The 16,963-nt window shown below is 42.4% G+C and overlaps 1 protein-coding gene across 13 annotated transcripts in view; it reads left to right on the top strand.

Moving 5' to 3' along the window:
• LOC125017239 (dedicator of cytokinesis protein 9-like) overlaps nt 1–16,963 on the top strand; it is a 77,171-nt gene that overhangs the window by 40,191 nt on the left and 20,017 nt on the right. For all 13 annotated transcript variants that reach the window (XM_047600136.1, XM_047600134.1, XM_047600132.1 and 10 more), the window contains exons 4-25: nt 860–942; nt 1,932–2,001; nt 4,004–4,099; nt 5,066–5,200; nt 8,254–8,428; nt 9,397–9,449; nt 10,218–10,292; nt 10,401–10,541; nt 11,078–11,290; nt 11,422–11,544; nt 11,876–11,958; nt 12,654–12,776; nt 12,988–13,067; nt 13,189–13,376; nt 13,533–13,598; nt 13,694–13,786; nt 13,898–14,021; nt 14,168–14,286; nt 14,762–14,848; nt 14,961–15,050; nt 16,583–16,698; nt 16,831–16,900. In XM_047600136.1, coding sequence (XP_047456092.1) covers nt 860–942; nt 1,932–2,001; nt 4,004–4,099; nt 5,066–5,200; nt 8,254–8,428; nt 9,397–9,449; nt 10,218–10,292; nt 10,401–10,541; nt 11,078–11,290; nt 11,422–11,544; nt 11,876–11,958; nt 12,654–12,776; nt 12,988–13,067; nt 13,189–13,376; nt 13,533–13,598; nt 13,694–13,786; nt 13,898–14,021; nt 14,168–14,286; nt 14,762–14,848; nt 14,961–15,050; nt 16,583–16,698; nt 16,831–16,900 — 2,403 coding nt within the window. The remainder of the gene's footprint in view (nt 1–859; nt 943–1,931; nt 2,002–4,003; nt 4,100–5,065; nt 5,201–8,253; nt 8,429–9,396; nt 9,450–10,217; nt 10,293–10,400; nt 10,542–11,077; nt 11,291–11,421; nt 11,545–11,875; nt 11,959–12,653; nt 12,777–12,987; nt 13,068–13,188; nt 13,377–13,532; nt 13,599–13,693; nt 13,787–13,897; nt 14,022–14,167; nt 14,287–14,761; nt 14,849–14,960; nt 15,051–16,582; nt 16,699–16,830; nt 16,901–16,963) is intronic.

Genomic DNA, 16,963 nt, shown 5'->3' with positions numbered 1-16,963 from the left:
TCATGTCATTAATAAGTGTTATTCTCTCGACAACCAGCTGTGCGCTAACATTTCAACGCTGTAAGGTGAAGCTACACTGGAAAAGAGCTGGTTGTTGGAAGTTCAGGTTCCGAGAAAACTTAGATAGCTTTAAGTAAGACTGTCTCAATCGGTCCTGCAGGTGCGTCTCAAAGATTTTGGTTCATTAGACACTTTTTATATCCTTTTTTAAATTCCCCCCACAAATTGAAATTTCCTGAAATATACATTAACATGAATCATATAAGGGATATTATGAATAAGGGATAGCTTAATATTGAATGCAAAATGATAATAATAATGAATATTTATAAATGGCGCTAGGCCGAGTTTAATATAGAACACATATAGTTGGTTGGGGGTCCCTACTTAATCTCTCCATCAGTTTGGGGGTCCTTGGCCTGAAAAACACTGAAGATCCCTGGGCTAGTGTAAGCTAGCTACAGTTAACAGATCAATGTTTCCATTTCCCCGCCATTTAACATGGAGCTGTGCATCCAAAGCTCACTGATCTGCAATGATATGTTCTAAATGATATGTTAGATATGTTAGAAACCTTGAAACCTCTCGTGTCTTTACTGATAATTCAACAATTATACCCAATTTAAGCATCAATGATCATGGTGTATGTGGAGGTGAAAAAATAAATAAATTCTAGGTAATCTTTTAGTCCTAATTTTTGTGTGTGTGTGTAAAAACATAACAGCAACTACAACGTGAGAAGCTTCTGAGACTGCGAGCCATTGCTTTACTTCAGTCATGCTGACACTTTAATTCTGCTGCTGCACCGCGATGACTCAACGTTACAGTGGCCTGTAATCAATGTCCATTGTCTCCTCAGTGCATTAAGACGTACAAGTCCGACTGGCATGTCGTCAACTACAAATATGAGGACTACTCTGGTGACTTTCGACAGCTTCCGAAGTAAGTCCGTAGTTAAGATCCTCAGCTGTGCCGCACACTGTATTTACAGAGGTGCTTTGGTAGTGTGCCAACACATTGTTATGATGCACCAGTAACAACAGCTGTTCTATATAATACAAGGATGCAAGAGATTATATGCTAACGCACACTACACACAGGAAATACAGTTTTTTTTGTTTTCAGGTCAGACCAACTGTCACCTATTTTGTTTCCTGCTCCTGACAAATTCTTCCCGTGAATTAAGCGCAAGGAAGCAAGGCACACAAATAATTTTCATTTCCGTGTAATAGAGTGTTTCCTTTTTTACGGTGAGCTTGATAATTCCCGAATGCGACCAGTGTGGAAACCACCCTCATTGTCCAGAGATTGTATCATCGGCCCCGAACTCTTCCCCGAAGAATATGTGTTCTGCCGCCAAAGTGTTAGAATATGAGCTGACAGTGACCTTGACGGCTCCAGCCGCTGCCAAATGTTCTGCCACGATCTGGGGAAGTTAAAACAATGCGGCGTGACGCGGATGGCCTGTTAAAAGCTTGACACTTCTTTCACTAAAAGGGATTTTTACCTTTTGGCACATGGTCATTTTCCAGCAGGCGGCATGCACCTTAACACATTTCCATGAGAGCAGAAAGAGCAAGTTTTCAGCACTTGACTGGAAATTGCATTTTCCATATTTTTTTTTTTCTGGCTCTCCTGAGAAGGCTGCAGAATGCAAAATTACTTATAAGAAAAGGTCGAAACATAAGGAACAAATCACATGATCTCACTGAAACTGCTTCGAGACACACGTGCTAGAATGATTTGCAAACTGAACTGACATCGAGTGGTGATAGCATTAAATGTATCCATTCTATTACTAGGTATAAAATGTGTGTATATATATATATATATGTTTTCTTGTCTTTTCAAATGTAATGGCCTCGAAATGTGAAATTTCAAAGTTACCTCAGCTTTTTATATTTACATCTCTTAATGTGCTCCATTTACAGCAAAGTATCCAAGCCTGATAAGCTGGCTGTCCATGTTTTTGAAGTGGATGAAGATGTCGACAAAGATGAGGTGAGTTCACGTCCAAAAAAACCTGAACAGTGTCACGGATCCCATCAGCTTCGCCCACAGAGCCCTGCACGCTGTTAATGTTTCTTATTCCAGTCCTCGCTTTTTATGCTTTTTCCTCTTTCACTGCAGCAGTTAAAGTGATAAAGGGCATTTTTGTGTCAAATTGCTGCATTTAATGAAAATAATTAAGTGTGATTAGACTTCTGCTGGCGCACCATATCTTGAAAGATCTGCTTTTGTTTATATATATATATTTTTTTTCTTCCCCCCACAAGACTCCGGTGCAACATTTGGATCTTTTCATCCTCTGCTAATTCATGCATGACGGAGTGGGTGTGTAGACTTGCACAGCTTAAATGAGTATTTTTGTTGTATTTGGAATGGCTTGTAGTGGGAGTGCACAATAAGGAGGGTCATGAGTCACATTCAACGGGAGTCTTTGGAACACAGGAGATACCGCAGAGCCGTTGCTGATACAAACGTTATCTAAAATGCCACAAGGTCACATTGATGAAAGTGTACCCTCTATAGGCATGGTTTTTTAACATGCGTGTGTTAGTTAATGGAGCCGTGATGGATGGAGGTGTATTCCTTGGAGTGTGAAGCTATGCCAGGTCTTGGTGGGTCAGTGCCTCTCCTGCTCTGCCTCACAGTCAACTTTAAAGAGGCAAAACTTCAACACAACTGATGACAAGATCTAAATCCCCTCCGTTCGACTCCCTCAGCAACGGGATTTCTTTTAGAATCAGGGAGGTTTCCTGTTCAGATGAAAGAAAAGGATTTATTCTTCCTCTCAAATCCCCAGAATGAATCTTTTTTTTTTTTGACATTCAAGGTTGGTTGTGTGACTTCTTAGACTGTTTATCTTTTTCCTTGTCTGCCCTTGACAGAGTTTTTTCCAGATTAAATCAGAGTTCAGAGATACCCAACTGAACCCAGTGGCTTTTCGGCCTCTCTGGAAAACGGTGAATGTTGTCTAGACACTGACGAGTATAAATGGGCTCTGAACCTTTCCAGGAGCTTTTCAGCTCGCTCAACAATCCTCCATATTGAAAATATTATAATTCCTGCCAGTGCTTTTAAAATTCCCCTTTCAGTTTATTAGGCTTAGAGAAGAAGAAGAAGAAGAAGTAATTCTGGACTGGGATGAGGACATCTTGAAAGCCTATTTGCTTCACTTTCTCACTGAAGTCCTTCATGGCTGAGAAATCTAACTGTAAATGACACGCCTTCTGTTCATGCAGCGCTGATCCAAACCAGGACCGGGCTGCAGATTTTGTCCCCATGTCCTCCCCCATCATTACTCTCCTAATTGGTTTATTTTTACAGATCATGAGAGCCGGTGCTAGCGTTGCTCATATGTGATATAAGTCCTGCTATCCCACCTCAGGAGTGTGAGATAACCGGGCCGCGTGTCATAGATCTGCTGTGAGGATGGAGATGTTTATTTGGATTCACAGTCGTAGTTTGTTTTATGTTCTTCTCCCTGCTTGTTTGGACTGAGACGGCCCTGCATAGCGTCGGGCTCTGTGTTATCTCAAAGCGCGACATCAAAGGCGTTCTGCTCGGCAAGGCGAAGCTTTGTTAGGGTGTGACGCGGCTTTAATCTATGACTCTCCACTGCAAAAATGTCTAAATGAAGTTGCGTCTAATTTAAACATAATATTATAGATACCTTTGAATATATTGTGGGTGGTACATGTCTAAATAACATCCACACAAATACCAGGTGTTTCCCAGCAGAAAATTTAATCGCCACAAGATGGTCGCTTCTCCTGTCAGCAGTCATAATGTTATGCCTGATCGGGGTAGATGTGCTTGTTGTGTGTTCATATTTGTGACTGTATCTTAGAAACAACATTTTTTTTTTTTTTGATGTGGAACTATTTTGTCACTTTTTAAATCTTGCAACTTGTTTCAACTTGAAAAATATGTTGAGATGTATCCTTTCCTCTTGCAGTGTACATTCCATTGTCTGACCTTGTCTCTGTGTGTCCTGCAGGACACGGCCTCCTTAGGGTCTCAGAAAGGCGGGATCACCAAGCATGGCTGGCTATATAAAGGAAACATGAACAGTGCCATCAGTGTCACCATGAGGGTGAGTGTTCAATTAATGGGTTGTTTTCCAAACGTGTGCTGGTTTCAGTTTCTTAAAACATCTAAATTTGCTCCGGTAGTTTTGACTGGTAGTGTATATTGTGTTACGGTGACGACGTTATGATACAATCTGATGAAATGGAGAAAAAAAAGTGTTTTAAAATGTGCTTGAAAAAGTCTGTTCTCCGGTTTGAAACAATTTAACCTCCCAAGACCCGAGCTTTAGTTTGGTGTGCATTTTTAATTTCTCCAGGGTATTTGGATAGGACCTAAGAATGTCCTCATATGTGGACATGGGGACTATTTCTCTGTATATTACAAAAAAGTCACCAATATGTAACAATAAAACTTACTATTTTAATACCTCAGTAAAAATTGCAAACAATGAAATTCCGTCAGACTCAAACGTGTACCTGTTAATTAGTGATACTGTAGCTTGTTACTATTGGCAGAATTTGTTAAATTTGTGCATCGTATCAAACTACAAAAGTCAAAAAGCATAAACAAGACCACTTGACCCGCTATCGTGTTCTGACACTGACTTGTGTATGGACCCTTTGCTACCACTAAAGTGTCCACTTATGAGGACAACAGGTCTAAATGAGAACTTAATGTCCACATATGAGGACACAGGGTCTAAGCAGGTTAAAGATAGTTTGCATGCCCATATAATACAGTTTAAAATGCAGTAGCATCTTTACCGCTTGACTATCTTCCCCAGAAATGTTCCCATATGTTGTAACTGTTTTTTTTAGCTCCATCTCCAGCAAGTGTCCGGTTCCACTATCCATTGACATATTCAGAAGACCTCAACATAAAAAACTAGCCACAGACCATTAGATGAGATTATTACTGGACTAGATTCATATGACTAGAACCCGTAAAGCACACAGAGTGTAGGCAACTTACTATGTTACAACTTTTTACTTGACTGAAACTACAATGTTTTTTCTTGTCATTGTTTCAGTCGTTCAAGAGGAGGTATTTCCACCTAACTCAGCTCGGGGACGGCTCCTATAATTTAAACTTCTACAAGGACGAGAAGATCTCCAAAGAGCCAAAAGGAACCATCTTCTTGGACTCATGCATGGGTGTAGTTCAGGTAAAAAATGACTCAAGTTGTCTTTGTTTTCAAAGGCAGTTATTGTCAGTCCTCGTTGACCCCGGATGACACCGCTTTACCAAACGGGATATCCCTGCTGGCAGCACATGGTGGTTGCTGATGGGAATTAAAATGCAATTAACCAAGAATAAACTCACGACACGGATACAGCAACTTCCTCTTCGCGGTTCTTCCCATAAAACCTGAGTTATGACAGGCCAAAATTTCCACTGATGGCTGCTGCTGAAAAGTGTCCGCAAGACCCTCTCCTCTCCGTTTCCGTGAAACCTGAGCTCTCTCCTCCCCAAGGTCGGGCTTTTCTGCTGACTGTCAGCTGGCGAAACAAGGTGAATGCTGAGGCCTCACTTCCGAGCACTTTCCTCCGGCCCCTCAATCAATTCCACGTGCTCACATCTGAATGTAGGCCAACGCTCACCGGGTGCATTATCGTCCGTCTATCGTCTCGGTGCATGGAAAGAACCTGATTTCACCTAAGAGGCATCCAGCTGGCATTAATCAGGAAGATTAGGAAGCTATCATGCGCAGGAGGGGAGAGGTGGTCTTGATATTTGAACGCTTTAAGATGTTTGAAAGGTTTGTCAGTGCAGGTTATGATGTCTGTGCCTTTTACCCAAGTTTGCTTAACCTCCAAATCACCCAGTCTGAACCGCAGACCTCGTCTGTTGTAACAAGACGCACAGTTCAGTCAGACTGAAGACGAGTAGATTACACCGCCTGCCTTCTTTGCCCGAATAAACATTTTCAGTTCTTCTCTTCCTTTTATCGACAAACCATTATTCTAAATTAGATGAAATATTTTTTTGGCTGGCGTAGGCAGGAAAAAATCCACCCTAAGCCTGTCCCATCCAGTCAGTACAGGCTCATGCACAAGCTTCACAGCCACATTGTGACTTTAGACCTGGGGCTATTATATAGTGCCACCATGAGAATTACTGTACTATACAAGCAGAATTACTGTACTCTGCAAGTGTACAAACATTACTGTGCTTGTACACTCATAAATCTACCAGCCAAACCTAACCGCCACGACAGCACATTCAGATATGACGGGGAAAGACTACGCCAAGCTTGGAATTCAACCCGAGGCTGTTGGAATTGAGTTTTCTCTTTCTCTCTGAAACGCCTCATCAGTACTGGCATGTTAAACTCTGCTGGATTTTCATAATTCAGCCGTCTTTATTTTGGGTGTCTTTGCGTAGTAGGCAGCTATTGCCAATGCTGGAATATCGATTCCAGCATTGGCAGCGCTGATTTTCCATCAGTACGAATCAGGGTTTTTTAATTTTATTTAAAAATTTTTTTATATAATTTTAAAGGATGTCCACTGAGATGTGCAATTGTAGACCGGCCAATAATAGAAAAACCTTCTCTCTTAAAACCTCTGTGATTGGTTCAGTTCCGTCATCGTGGCCTAGATATTTTAAAGCTTAAAAGCAGAACCAAGAGGACGTTGAAAAGTCGGGTTTTCTAGACTTTGCAGAAAGGTCAGAAGAACATTTTTGCTCAGTGACGTCAAAAAAAGTGTCTGCTTCTGCCGCTTCAAATTTAAAAGAAAGAGATGGAAATTTAATGGGACAAGCAGCTATTGATCGTTCTACAACTAGAGACCGGCCAATACTGGATCCTACTGAGTTTATTCTCCCTAGAACTGGGACCAAGTTAGGACTTTTACTTTTAGGAGTAATCCTTTGTGTATTTGCGATAAAACTGCTCACTGGGACTAAAGCCATTGCACAGCCCATCACCCCCTTTTGTAACTGTTTCTACCCTGTGACTCAAACTCCGCCAGAAGGAACTGCTCTATGAGTAGATCTGCAGATGTTTAAGGCTGCAGCTGGGATGGCACGTGTAGAGACGTCATACAGAGCCCCGAGCTGCTCCTGCACTTTGTTAAGATGCCAGCATGTGCTCATGGTCACAAGTATTTATCGCATGAGGAACGGGGGACCAGCAGCAGCCCCTGTAGATTAACAAAGGGCTCAGAAATGTTAATTGTTCTATGATCCAATCTCCCAGAGGTTTTGCTTTCTCCTTTTTATTCACTCTCGATACGCGTACAGTATCGTAATAACAGTTGGAATGGTTGTCTGTTTAGTTTCCTGGAGGATGTGTGCGGCTGTGTTGTCTAGAAAACTGAGGCAAGTCCTCCCACCTATCACCGTGGTGATGATTAAGTTTATTTATCAAGACTCCCGTTTATTTCTGTCCTCTCTGTGTTTACTCAGCCAGCCTGCAGATACAGACTTTCCCTCCCAGTGACTCCCACTCAGCTGTTCCTACGCTGCAGGTTACAGAGATAGCCAGTGCACAACAATGCACGGACAATACTGAGATTAATACTGCACTATGCCCTGAAAAAGAAATACAGCTTGAACCATTTATTACAATACAAAAACAAGCTTCAGCTGAATCATCCTCGACTGGCTCTGAGTAGACTGTAATAGAGCAACGTGAAAGCACCAACCCGGGGAAGTGACGTCGTGGTTGTTGAGTTCAGCTCTGCAGATGCAGCTCATTTTCTGTTGACTGCTGTAGTCCTGGCAGAGACGGAGGTTAGATACACAGATGGAAATATGTTTTTACTCCCATTCTCTCTTTGTTTCCATTTGCTTAGTGTTAATAAATTCAGTCTTTGTATTTGCGGGCTTAAAATCAGTAGAAACCAGCGAGGCCGGGGCGAAGGTGGAATCAAAATGCTGCAATTTAAATCATAAAACTAAACATCGTCTTCCTTCTGGTGAGAGGGCATTGGTTCAGTGTTAGCTTTGGAGAGAGGGATGAAACATTCCTTCAGGCCTGCCATGTTCACAGTTGGATAGTTTGATTTTTAAATGTGAAAAACTAAACCTAATCAATAAATCTTTCAGTACCATATGCCAACAAATTCTTTCTTTTCGGTAACAAAAAGTCTTTGTTCCAACTTCTTTGTTTTGTCCCGTTAAATCATTTTTTTTTTATTATTATTTTATCTGCCCTGTCTGGCCCACTTCAGACGACCCTTTCTCATCCTTTTTCTCGTGCTGTCCGCCCAGAACACCAAGGTTCGAAGGTTCGCCTTCGAGCTCAAGATGCAGGATAAGAGCACCTACCTGCTGGCTGCGGACAGCGAAGGGGAGATGGAGGACTGGATCAACACGCTCAACAAGATCCTGCACAGCAGCTTCGAGATCGCCATGCAGGAAAAGAGAAACGGAGACATTCACGATGGTGTGTTCGTCTGTCTGTTCATATTGCCCCATGTGAAATATGAAAAGGGAGTATTATTTTGTGTTAGACCTCTCAAAACTTTATCCAGAGACAGGAAAAGAAAACATCTTTTTTAAATCATTCAACGGCTTTTGTGTATATCACACCAGCCAAAGTATGTGACTAATTATGTTTTTTTGGCTTCAGTTATTCAATTAGTCCGTTGATATTTTCGATTTATCATTTTGAGACATTTTTTAAGATTTTTTTTCATTTTTGTCCTGCGTTTTATAGCTCAAATGATGACTTGCTTAATAGCTGACAGAATAACCACTTAAGTGCATCCCTAAAGATTGTATAAACCTTTAATATTTAATAGATATACTTTAAGTTTATGATCTGTGACACTTCTATTAAGTTGTTATTTGTGTCAAGTTAATCATAGAAACTACAATGCTGCTATTGTATAAGCTAAGTTCTGAAGATGTATAATATTGTTTATCCTGTAAATCCACTTATTATTATCAGTTTATTTACTTTTAAATGAGACATTGCTCATTCAGGCCATCATCTGCTCATCCTGGCTCACATCCCATCTTCTTCTTCTTCTTCTTCTTCCTCCTGGCTGTGCACACGTAGTCCGTGGAGAACTGATAGCCGACCACCCAGACTTTTAATACTCACCTCCTGTCTCATAGGGGGCTTAGCCGTGGACGAGCGTGGCTGAATGCCTCTGCTGTAAACGCTCCACTAATCTTACAGCTTTTATTAATCATCCTGCACATGAGAGTCGAGGGGGGGAGAAAAAAAAGTTGTTTTGCTTTAGAAGGAGCTCCAAGCTTTTCTTGAAATATGCCACTGAGACCCACAGTGCCTCCATCTCAATCCTCGCTGGTTCCAGCACAATTACTGTTTACTGAGCTTTTGCATGTCGGCGAGTGATTAAGGTGGTTTTACAGCTTCCATTGTGTCTCTCGATTCTCTCGTAGATGATGATCTTGGAAAGTCAGACGGTTCCTCTGGCAGTATGGACAGCTTTCAGGTAGGTCCTGCATCCTCGGTTGCTTGCTCAGATAATCTGTGCATCATTGCATTGAGTTAAACCCCCGCTCCCTGTGGGATTAGTGAGGAAGAACGCCTCTATTTTCACAAACATATGGCTCAGTTTTGGATTTAAAAGTCAAACGTTACACATCTGACTTCTCGGTGATTCACTTGTTTTCGTAGATCTGATCTAACATTAAACACAGACATTTTGCTCTTCTTGGGATTATATCTGAGATGTCTTTTCCGTTGAGTGTGTCATTCGAAAGCCAACATTTCAAATCTAACACCAGGCTTATAAACACGCAGCCACCAAAGTGCAACATGAGATATATGTTTGTGGGGAAAGCTGACAGTTCTTAACGTCATTAAAGATTTTTTGAGGATAAAATCATGAAGTGATTTATTGGTTTCATGACGAGCAGATTGCAAAATTATTTTCACTATTTGTATTTAGTGTTTTATCGTGCCGTTACTACACAGGCTGGTATGTGAAAATAAAGCTGCGTGTGTATGGAAACTGGTGGTAACAGTTGGGTGGAGAAGAGTTTGACAAGTTACAGTGTGCTCCACAGAAATATACACTGGTACCACCTGGTTTTCACCCCTGAGCCTGTCTGTACAACACATCACTTCCATATGTGAATTACAAAAAAAAGAAAAAGGAAAAAAATGACAAAACCTACTGAGTGCAGATCTCTCAGACAGGGTTCAAGTGTTCAGACACTTTGTGGATCAACTCAGAAAATGTCTTTCTTCCCCTCAGAGCACGAGAGAGATAGAGTCTAGGATGAGGAGCGAAACCAGACTGAAGCTGTTCACCTTGGACCCGGACACACAGGTAAAATAAACATAAAGCACAAAGCAGCGCTCTTATTCCCGAGTTGTAATAAGATCCATCCCAACACTTAGCAATGAAATGTAACACCTACCATTGTTCTGTCTTTAGAAACTAGATTTCTCAGGAATTGAGCCGGACGTGAAGCAGTTCGAGGAGAAGTTTGGCAAGCGCATTCTGGTGAACTGCAATGACCTCTCGTTTAATCTGCAAAGCTGTGTGGCAGAGAACGAGGAGGGACCGACGACAAACGTGAGGCTAATCTTCTCCTGGGCACAATAGACCTTAAATAACAGAAATATCATTACCCGCCCGACTAAAGACGGGCAAGATGGTTTGTTAACAGCGGCCGGATGGACTCCTCTCATTATGTGAGCTGCTGAAGGACTACTGTTGGCATAGCAACCAGGCTACAGACTCTGGAATTGCAAAGAGTCTGTGTAATGAGGTCTGATGTCCTGCTGTCCCTCCCAGCAGAAAACGTCTATTAAAGACAACAGGCTCTGTCTCTGGATGCGCGAGGAGCAGATAATTCAAAGTGTGTTCACCCAGCTCCCTCCGCTGAAATTTTACGGAAATAGCTACTAGGGTGGCATTAGATATGCTTCCACCAGTGCAACTTTCTCTGCTGATGGTGATCCTGACACCTCAGCTATATAACTCACTGTAATAGCCCATTTTATAAAGATGGGAATGCATGAAACTGCACACGTGGTCTGTAGTGGTTACATGATGTAAGGAGTAAATATCAGGGTACTCTGTCTAATACAGAGCTACTCTTTCTCCAGGTGGAGCCATTCTACATCACCCTGTCGCTGTTCGATATCCAGAATGGCAGAAAAATCTCCTCCGACTTCCACGTTGACTTAAACCACCCGTCTGTCAGGGGCATGGTGCCCAATAACAGCAGTCAGTACATAAACGGGGGAAGTGACGCCCGTCCCGATGGGCAGCGTTTGATCCACGGCGTTCCAGAGGCGTCCATGCAGTATCCCAAACAGGTGAATAAATAATATTTAACATTATGCTTTTCATGTTTTTTTTTTCTAAAATCAAAGACTACATAAATATGGCTGTTGAAATCTACTCATACATATTTCAATCCGTTGCAACACTTCGATTATATCTGCAGGGAGTGTTCTCTGTAACCTGCCCCCACCCAGATATCTTCATGGTGGCTCGCATTGAGAAGGTGCTTCAGGGGGGAATCAACCACTGCGCAGAGCCATACATGAAGAGTTCAGACTCCACCAAGGTACTGAAAGATCCCTCATTACCAGCCTCCTCACAGAGGCGGCGTGTTCCCCGAAGCTCAGCAGGTTCATCCAGATTATTCCACATTATACACAGATAATAACCCCTGTTTGCAATTGCTGGCCAGTTGCGCGGACCCTCAGTGCAAGCGTTGACTTTGGCTGCACAAATGTGGTCGCGCACCCTATAGGGAGCTTTGTGGGTAGTAATGTGATTCAACAGTTGAAGGGCGTGTGTTGAGACTGGCAGCCGGCTGAATACTGTCAATAATGTGATGAGGCCCTGCTTGTTTGTGCTGAAGCGCAAATCACAATGTGTGTGTTTTCCACTAGGTGGCACAGAAGGTCCTGAAAAATGCCAAGCTGGCGTGTAGCCGGTTGGGACAGTACAGGATGCCATTTGCCTGGGCAGCAAGGTACTTTAAATCTTTTTTTACAACAACTGTGTTTTTGTTTGTATACAACCAAATTATAATAATTATGCGCAATTAAACTAACAGAGGGAAAATGAACAATAACTGAAGCTATCCTTTTTTATTTCCATTTTAAAAAGTTACAGTTTGATATGAACTAGGGATGGGAAAAAATATCGATATGGCATTATATCACAATTCTTTTTCTTCCGATACAATATCGATTTTGAATGTCTTAATATCGATTTGTAAAAAAAGAAAGATCATTTGAATTAATATTGTTTTTTGACTAAATACGTCCAGTGAGTTATCACTGCCATCCGATGTACATACATGCAAAATGTATTTTAAGCTGCATTTAAAATTTCTCAGTGAACTATGTAGACTATTGCAATATATCGCAGTAATGTATCGTATCGTATCGTATCGTAAGTGTCATGATACGTATCGTATTGTGAAGTCCTTGCCAGTACCCACCCTCATCATGAACCCATATTAGAATACATTAGTCCCCATGTTTTAATTTGTGCATCAACACAACACAAAAATAATACATAGCTGATAAAAATCTGTTTTCTATCCTCATCACCATATTCTCAACTATTTTATTTATTTATTTTTTTTTTTTTCTGACAATTCCCTCTTGGCCAGTGGAAAAAGGTGACACGTATTGTGCTTTTCTTTTGTGTTTCTTGCAGACCTTTGTTCAGAGATGCTTCAGGGACACTTGACAAAAGTGCTCGATTCTCGCCTCTGTACAGGCAGGACAGCAACAAACTGTCTAATGAGGACATGCTCAAACTGCTGGCTGATTTCAGAAAGTAAGTAACCTTTATTGAGTTCTCTTTATTACGCACGGTCTGAGTACTCTTGCAGATGTTCCTTTGGAAAATCTGCTGGTCTGTAATAGGAAATATGTTTGCCCACATGTGTGGGTGTGATCGTATACCATTTGTCTCCACCTTCCAGACTGTTTTTTTGTTTTGTAGATGATAGAAAAGGCTTGACCTGAGTTTATTTTCCTTTCCTCAGACCAGAGAAGATGGCCAAGCTGCCTGTAATCCTCGGAAACCTTGATGTTACCGTTGACAATGTAGCCCCTGACTTGATAAGTAAGCCCTCCGTGAAGCCAACACGAGAGATGAAAGCCGCTCCCTCTCAGACTAGACTGGCTACTTTGTCCACAGGCTGCTTATTTGGTCTTCCCCTCTCTCTCTGCTTCTGTATATATAGATTGTGTTACCTCATCCTACATTCCTGTGAAGCAGTTCGACGTTAGCGAGAAGGCCACCATCTTCTTTGAAGTGGAGGAGTTTGTGCCGTGCATTGCCAAATGTTCTCAGCCTTTCACCATCTACAACAATCACCTCTACGTCTACCCGAAGCACTTGAAATACGACAGCCAGAAGTCATTTGCAAAGGTACCACCGAGTTATTTTAGTTGAAAAGCGTCCCTTTTTTTGCGTTTTGTTAACTCCTTTCAGCAGAGAATTTTTTTGTCATGATCCGAAGCTGCAGAACTTTTTTCACATAGTGTTGCTAACTGGGTCATCTTTGCTCACTGTGTTTGTCCTCAGGCTAGAAACATTGCCGTCTGCATTGAGTTCAAGGACTCGGATGAGGAAGACGCTGTTTCACTCAAGGTAATCTTAAATAAACCCTGGTCGTGCCTAGGAAATCCTTAAAGGTTAAGACCTCCAGTCACGGGATCTAATTTGGTATTGTTGTCATTCCTCAGTGCATCTATGGCCGACCCGGAGGACCCTTGTTTACCAAAAATGCCTTTGCCTCAGTATTACATCACCAGCACAACCCCGAATTCTACGATGAGGTACGACACCCTCAGCCTGACCTTTAAAAAATGCCACGGCTGTCGTACATGTCAGGATGTGTCATCGGCATTCGTTCGCGACGATGACAGATTGTTTATTTGTGTTCTTAGTTTAAGATTGAGTTGCCAACTCAGCTTCACGAGAAACATCACCTCCTCTTTACCTTCTACCACGTCAGCTGTGAGAGCAACAGCAAGGCCAGCACCAAAAAGAGGGACCAGGTCGAGATGCAAGGTGAAAAATGGAAAAGAATTCACAGTAAAACCAGCAAAAAGGGGATCAGAGTTTCTGTCTGGGCTTTCGCATGTTAATTCTCTTACTGCGGTTGCTGGCGTGTAGTCCAGGAATGACTCCTCTGTCTCCTCTGTCTCTGCTGTCAGTGGGTTACGCCTGGCTGCCGTTGCTGAAGGACGGCCGGGTGGTGATGAATGAGAGTCAGATCCCTGTGGCTGCCAACCTACCCACTGGATACCTAAGTTGTCAGGAGGGTGCCAGCAAGGTACGATGAAGTGCATCTTCAAGTTGTTCGGTCGTGATAGTTCGGTCGCACCTACTCAAACTTCAAGTGCCGCAGTTCTTTCTTTGTTGGAAAGCTGCTTTAGATTATAGCGTGTTAAGGAGGTGACTCGAGACAATACACCGAACCACATGTCGGATAGTCATATCATTCAACATTGGCACTCACTTCATGTCGTCACTGGCCAGTATAATGAGTGAGGCATTATACTCTGTGGTAGCCTGCTTTACTCAACAATTTGCAGCAGTTTTAAACCCAATGCAACACTATTCAGAGATTCTCTGAAAATGTACCGTTATTACTTGGACTGATTGTTCATGGTCTGGCAGCATGTTTGAAAAAAACTAGCTCTGATAGATGAGAGACATCAGGGTTGGAAAATGTGCATATATAATGAGATAATGACGTCAGTGTGAGGTTTTTGAGCAGAGCTTTGTTGTTTTTTTCACATTTTCAGCATTTGATTCCTGAAGTCAAATGGGTGGATGGCGGGAAGCCTTTATTCAAAGTGTCCACACACCTCGTGTCCACTGTCTACACTCAGGTAAGATGCAGAAGACTTGTTTCATCTGGATGCTACCAGTCTTGTTTTTTTTTTTTTTATCTTATGCATTTGTGGAATGAGCCCCTGACGTCTGACCTTCTCTGTGTTTCAGGATCAACATTTGCATAATTTCTTTCATCACTGTCAGAGCATTGCATCAACCGCACAGGCGTCGGGAGGAGAACTGGTGAAATACCTGAAGGTAAAGAAGTCAGTGAAGGATATGTAGCGTAGCATTAGTTAGAGCTGGACTTAGAGTTAGAGTCAAGCTCAACTCACAGTCCAGCTGCATCACCTGGTAGTTAATCTATAAACCAGCCCATATCAGCTGACTGCTCATCTGAAGCATCCATTGGCTAATCTCATGTAAGGTGCTTATTTGAAGTTACTTTACCCTGCTTTCCCTTGCTGTTGCCCAGGAAGCCACTTTGCAACCCACCTCCACCCCAGCTCCTCCCTTTTTGCTGTGTCTCTCTGTTAATGTCAGTAGTTGTGTATTACTGAGGCATGCTCTGCTGTGTATCTGGGAGGTCTTTGCTACAGCTCTCCCTGCCTTAGCCTTTTCATGTAGGTACATGAAAGGGTCCTAGACCATAGACATACAGACAGAAATTTACCAAAAATACAATACATAACCTGAAATAATGGGAAAATCAACTTGAATTCATTTAGAATTCTTTGTATTTGTTGTGATTTTATGCAGACATTGTTCAGGAATGGCTCGTCTCATTAATGCGATGTGTAGCTGTGGCTTTGCTACAGACTTGCAGCTCTCCTGAAGGTTAATTAATAGTCTAGCAACAGCAGCGCACATAGGATAATCTTTAAAGAGGGTGTTAATGCTACACTGAGTCATATTTAAACCACAGTCCACTCGCAATGCTGACGTGAAGGCTATGTTTCAGTGTGTGCATACACTGTGTAACCGAGCACACGTGCTTTGCAAGGACGCATAAAGAGAGAACCGGGAATTATATCCCTCAAGACTTTTCACATAACTACAGAGAAAGATCAAGCGTATCTCCGCGCTTGCGTCTCTTGGAAACTAACCGTAGCTCATTTTCACCATGAAACCACATGAAACCGACTCACTTTGCTGAATCGCACAGACACAGAAGTTTTGCCAGCAGCGCAGTCTCTTGGACTGTTTGCGCAGAGCTCTTCCCCTTCGCCATTTCCGCAGAAATTTATTTACCTGCAGAGGCTGGACTGACTCCAGTTCATTTGTCAGAGGAATCAGTTGGCATAAGGTAGCTCAGTTATCACGCGGCCCATCCCTCAGAGGTGGACTGAGAGTCCATGAGAATCTCAATTTACCGTTCCCCTGCTGAACGTTGAAACGTTGACACGGCGAGCAACATTTGGTCCAATGCGTCCCTTGGGTTCTAATGTAAACACAGCGGTGAACATGAACAATAGCCAGAGGGTCAAACAGCAGGTCAGCCATGCTGACTGGCTACTCGCCAAATGACTTGGCAGGCTCCTGTTAATTTCCTGTACGCAGGCACCGATGCACCAGTATCTCTGTCTACGTTGTTCCAGGCACTGGAGCATACAGTTTCGGTGATTAGCAGCGTTGTTCGCTCATGTCCTCCTGTTGTTCTTATTAGATTAGGCTCCTAGGTCTTTTACACAGCGGTCAGTGAAATGCTCTGCCTTTATTCCCCTCCTTTTAGACGAACAGTTGTGTGATTGAACTCGTTATTAACGTATAGCATTCCTGGGATGTTTTAGAGTCTGCATGCCATGGAGAGCCATGTGATGATCAAGTTCCTGCCCACCACCCTCAATCAACTCTTCAGGGTCCTAACCAGTGCCACACAGGAAGAGGTGGCAGTCAATGTAACCAGGCAAGCATCACTCACCCTAACATTACAACATCTTTCAAGTAATCTCATGAAATGCATAAAGAAATGAATTAAAAATAGTGTATGAATATTTCATCACTTATCCTGCTTCCTGCTTCCATTGTTTCCTATCAGAGTTATGATTCACATTGTAGCCCAGTGCCATGAGGAAGGACTGGAGCACTACCTTAGATCTTACGTGAAGGTAAAACTCAAATGCCACGTATCATATTTCGCGTTGCAGCTGTAGCCGTATTGTTACAGTTTA

Source organism: Mugil cephalus, chromosome 12 (genome assembly GCF_022458985.1).
Source record: "Mugil cephalus isolate CIBA_MC_2020 chromosome 12, CIBA_Mcephalus_1.1, whole genome shotgun sequence".
Lineage (NCBI taxonomy): Eukaryota > Metazoa > Chordata > Actinopteri > Mugiliformes > Mugilidae > Mugil > Mugil cephalus.
This window is presented reverse-complemented; position numbering and strand designations above follow the sequence as displayed.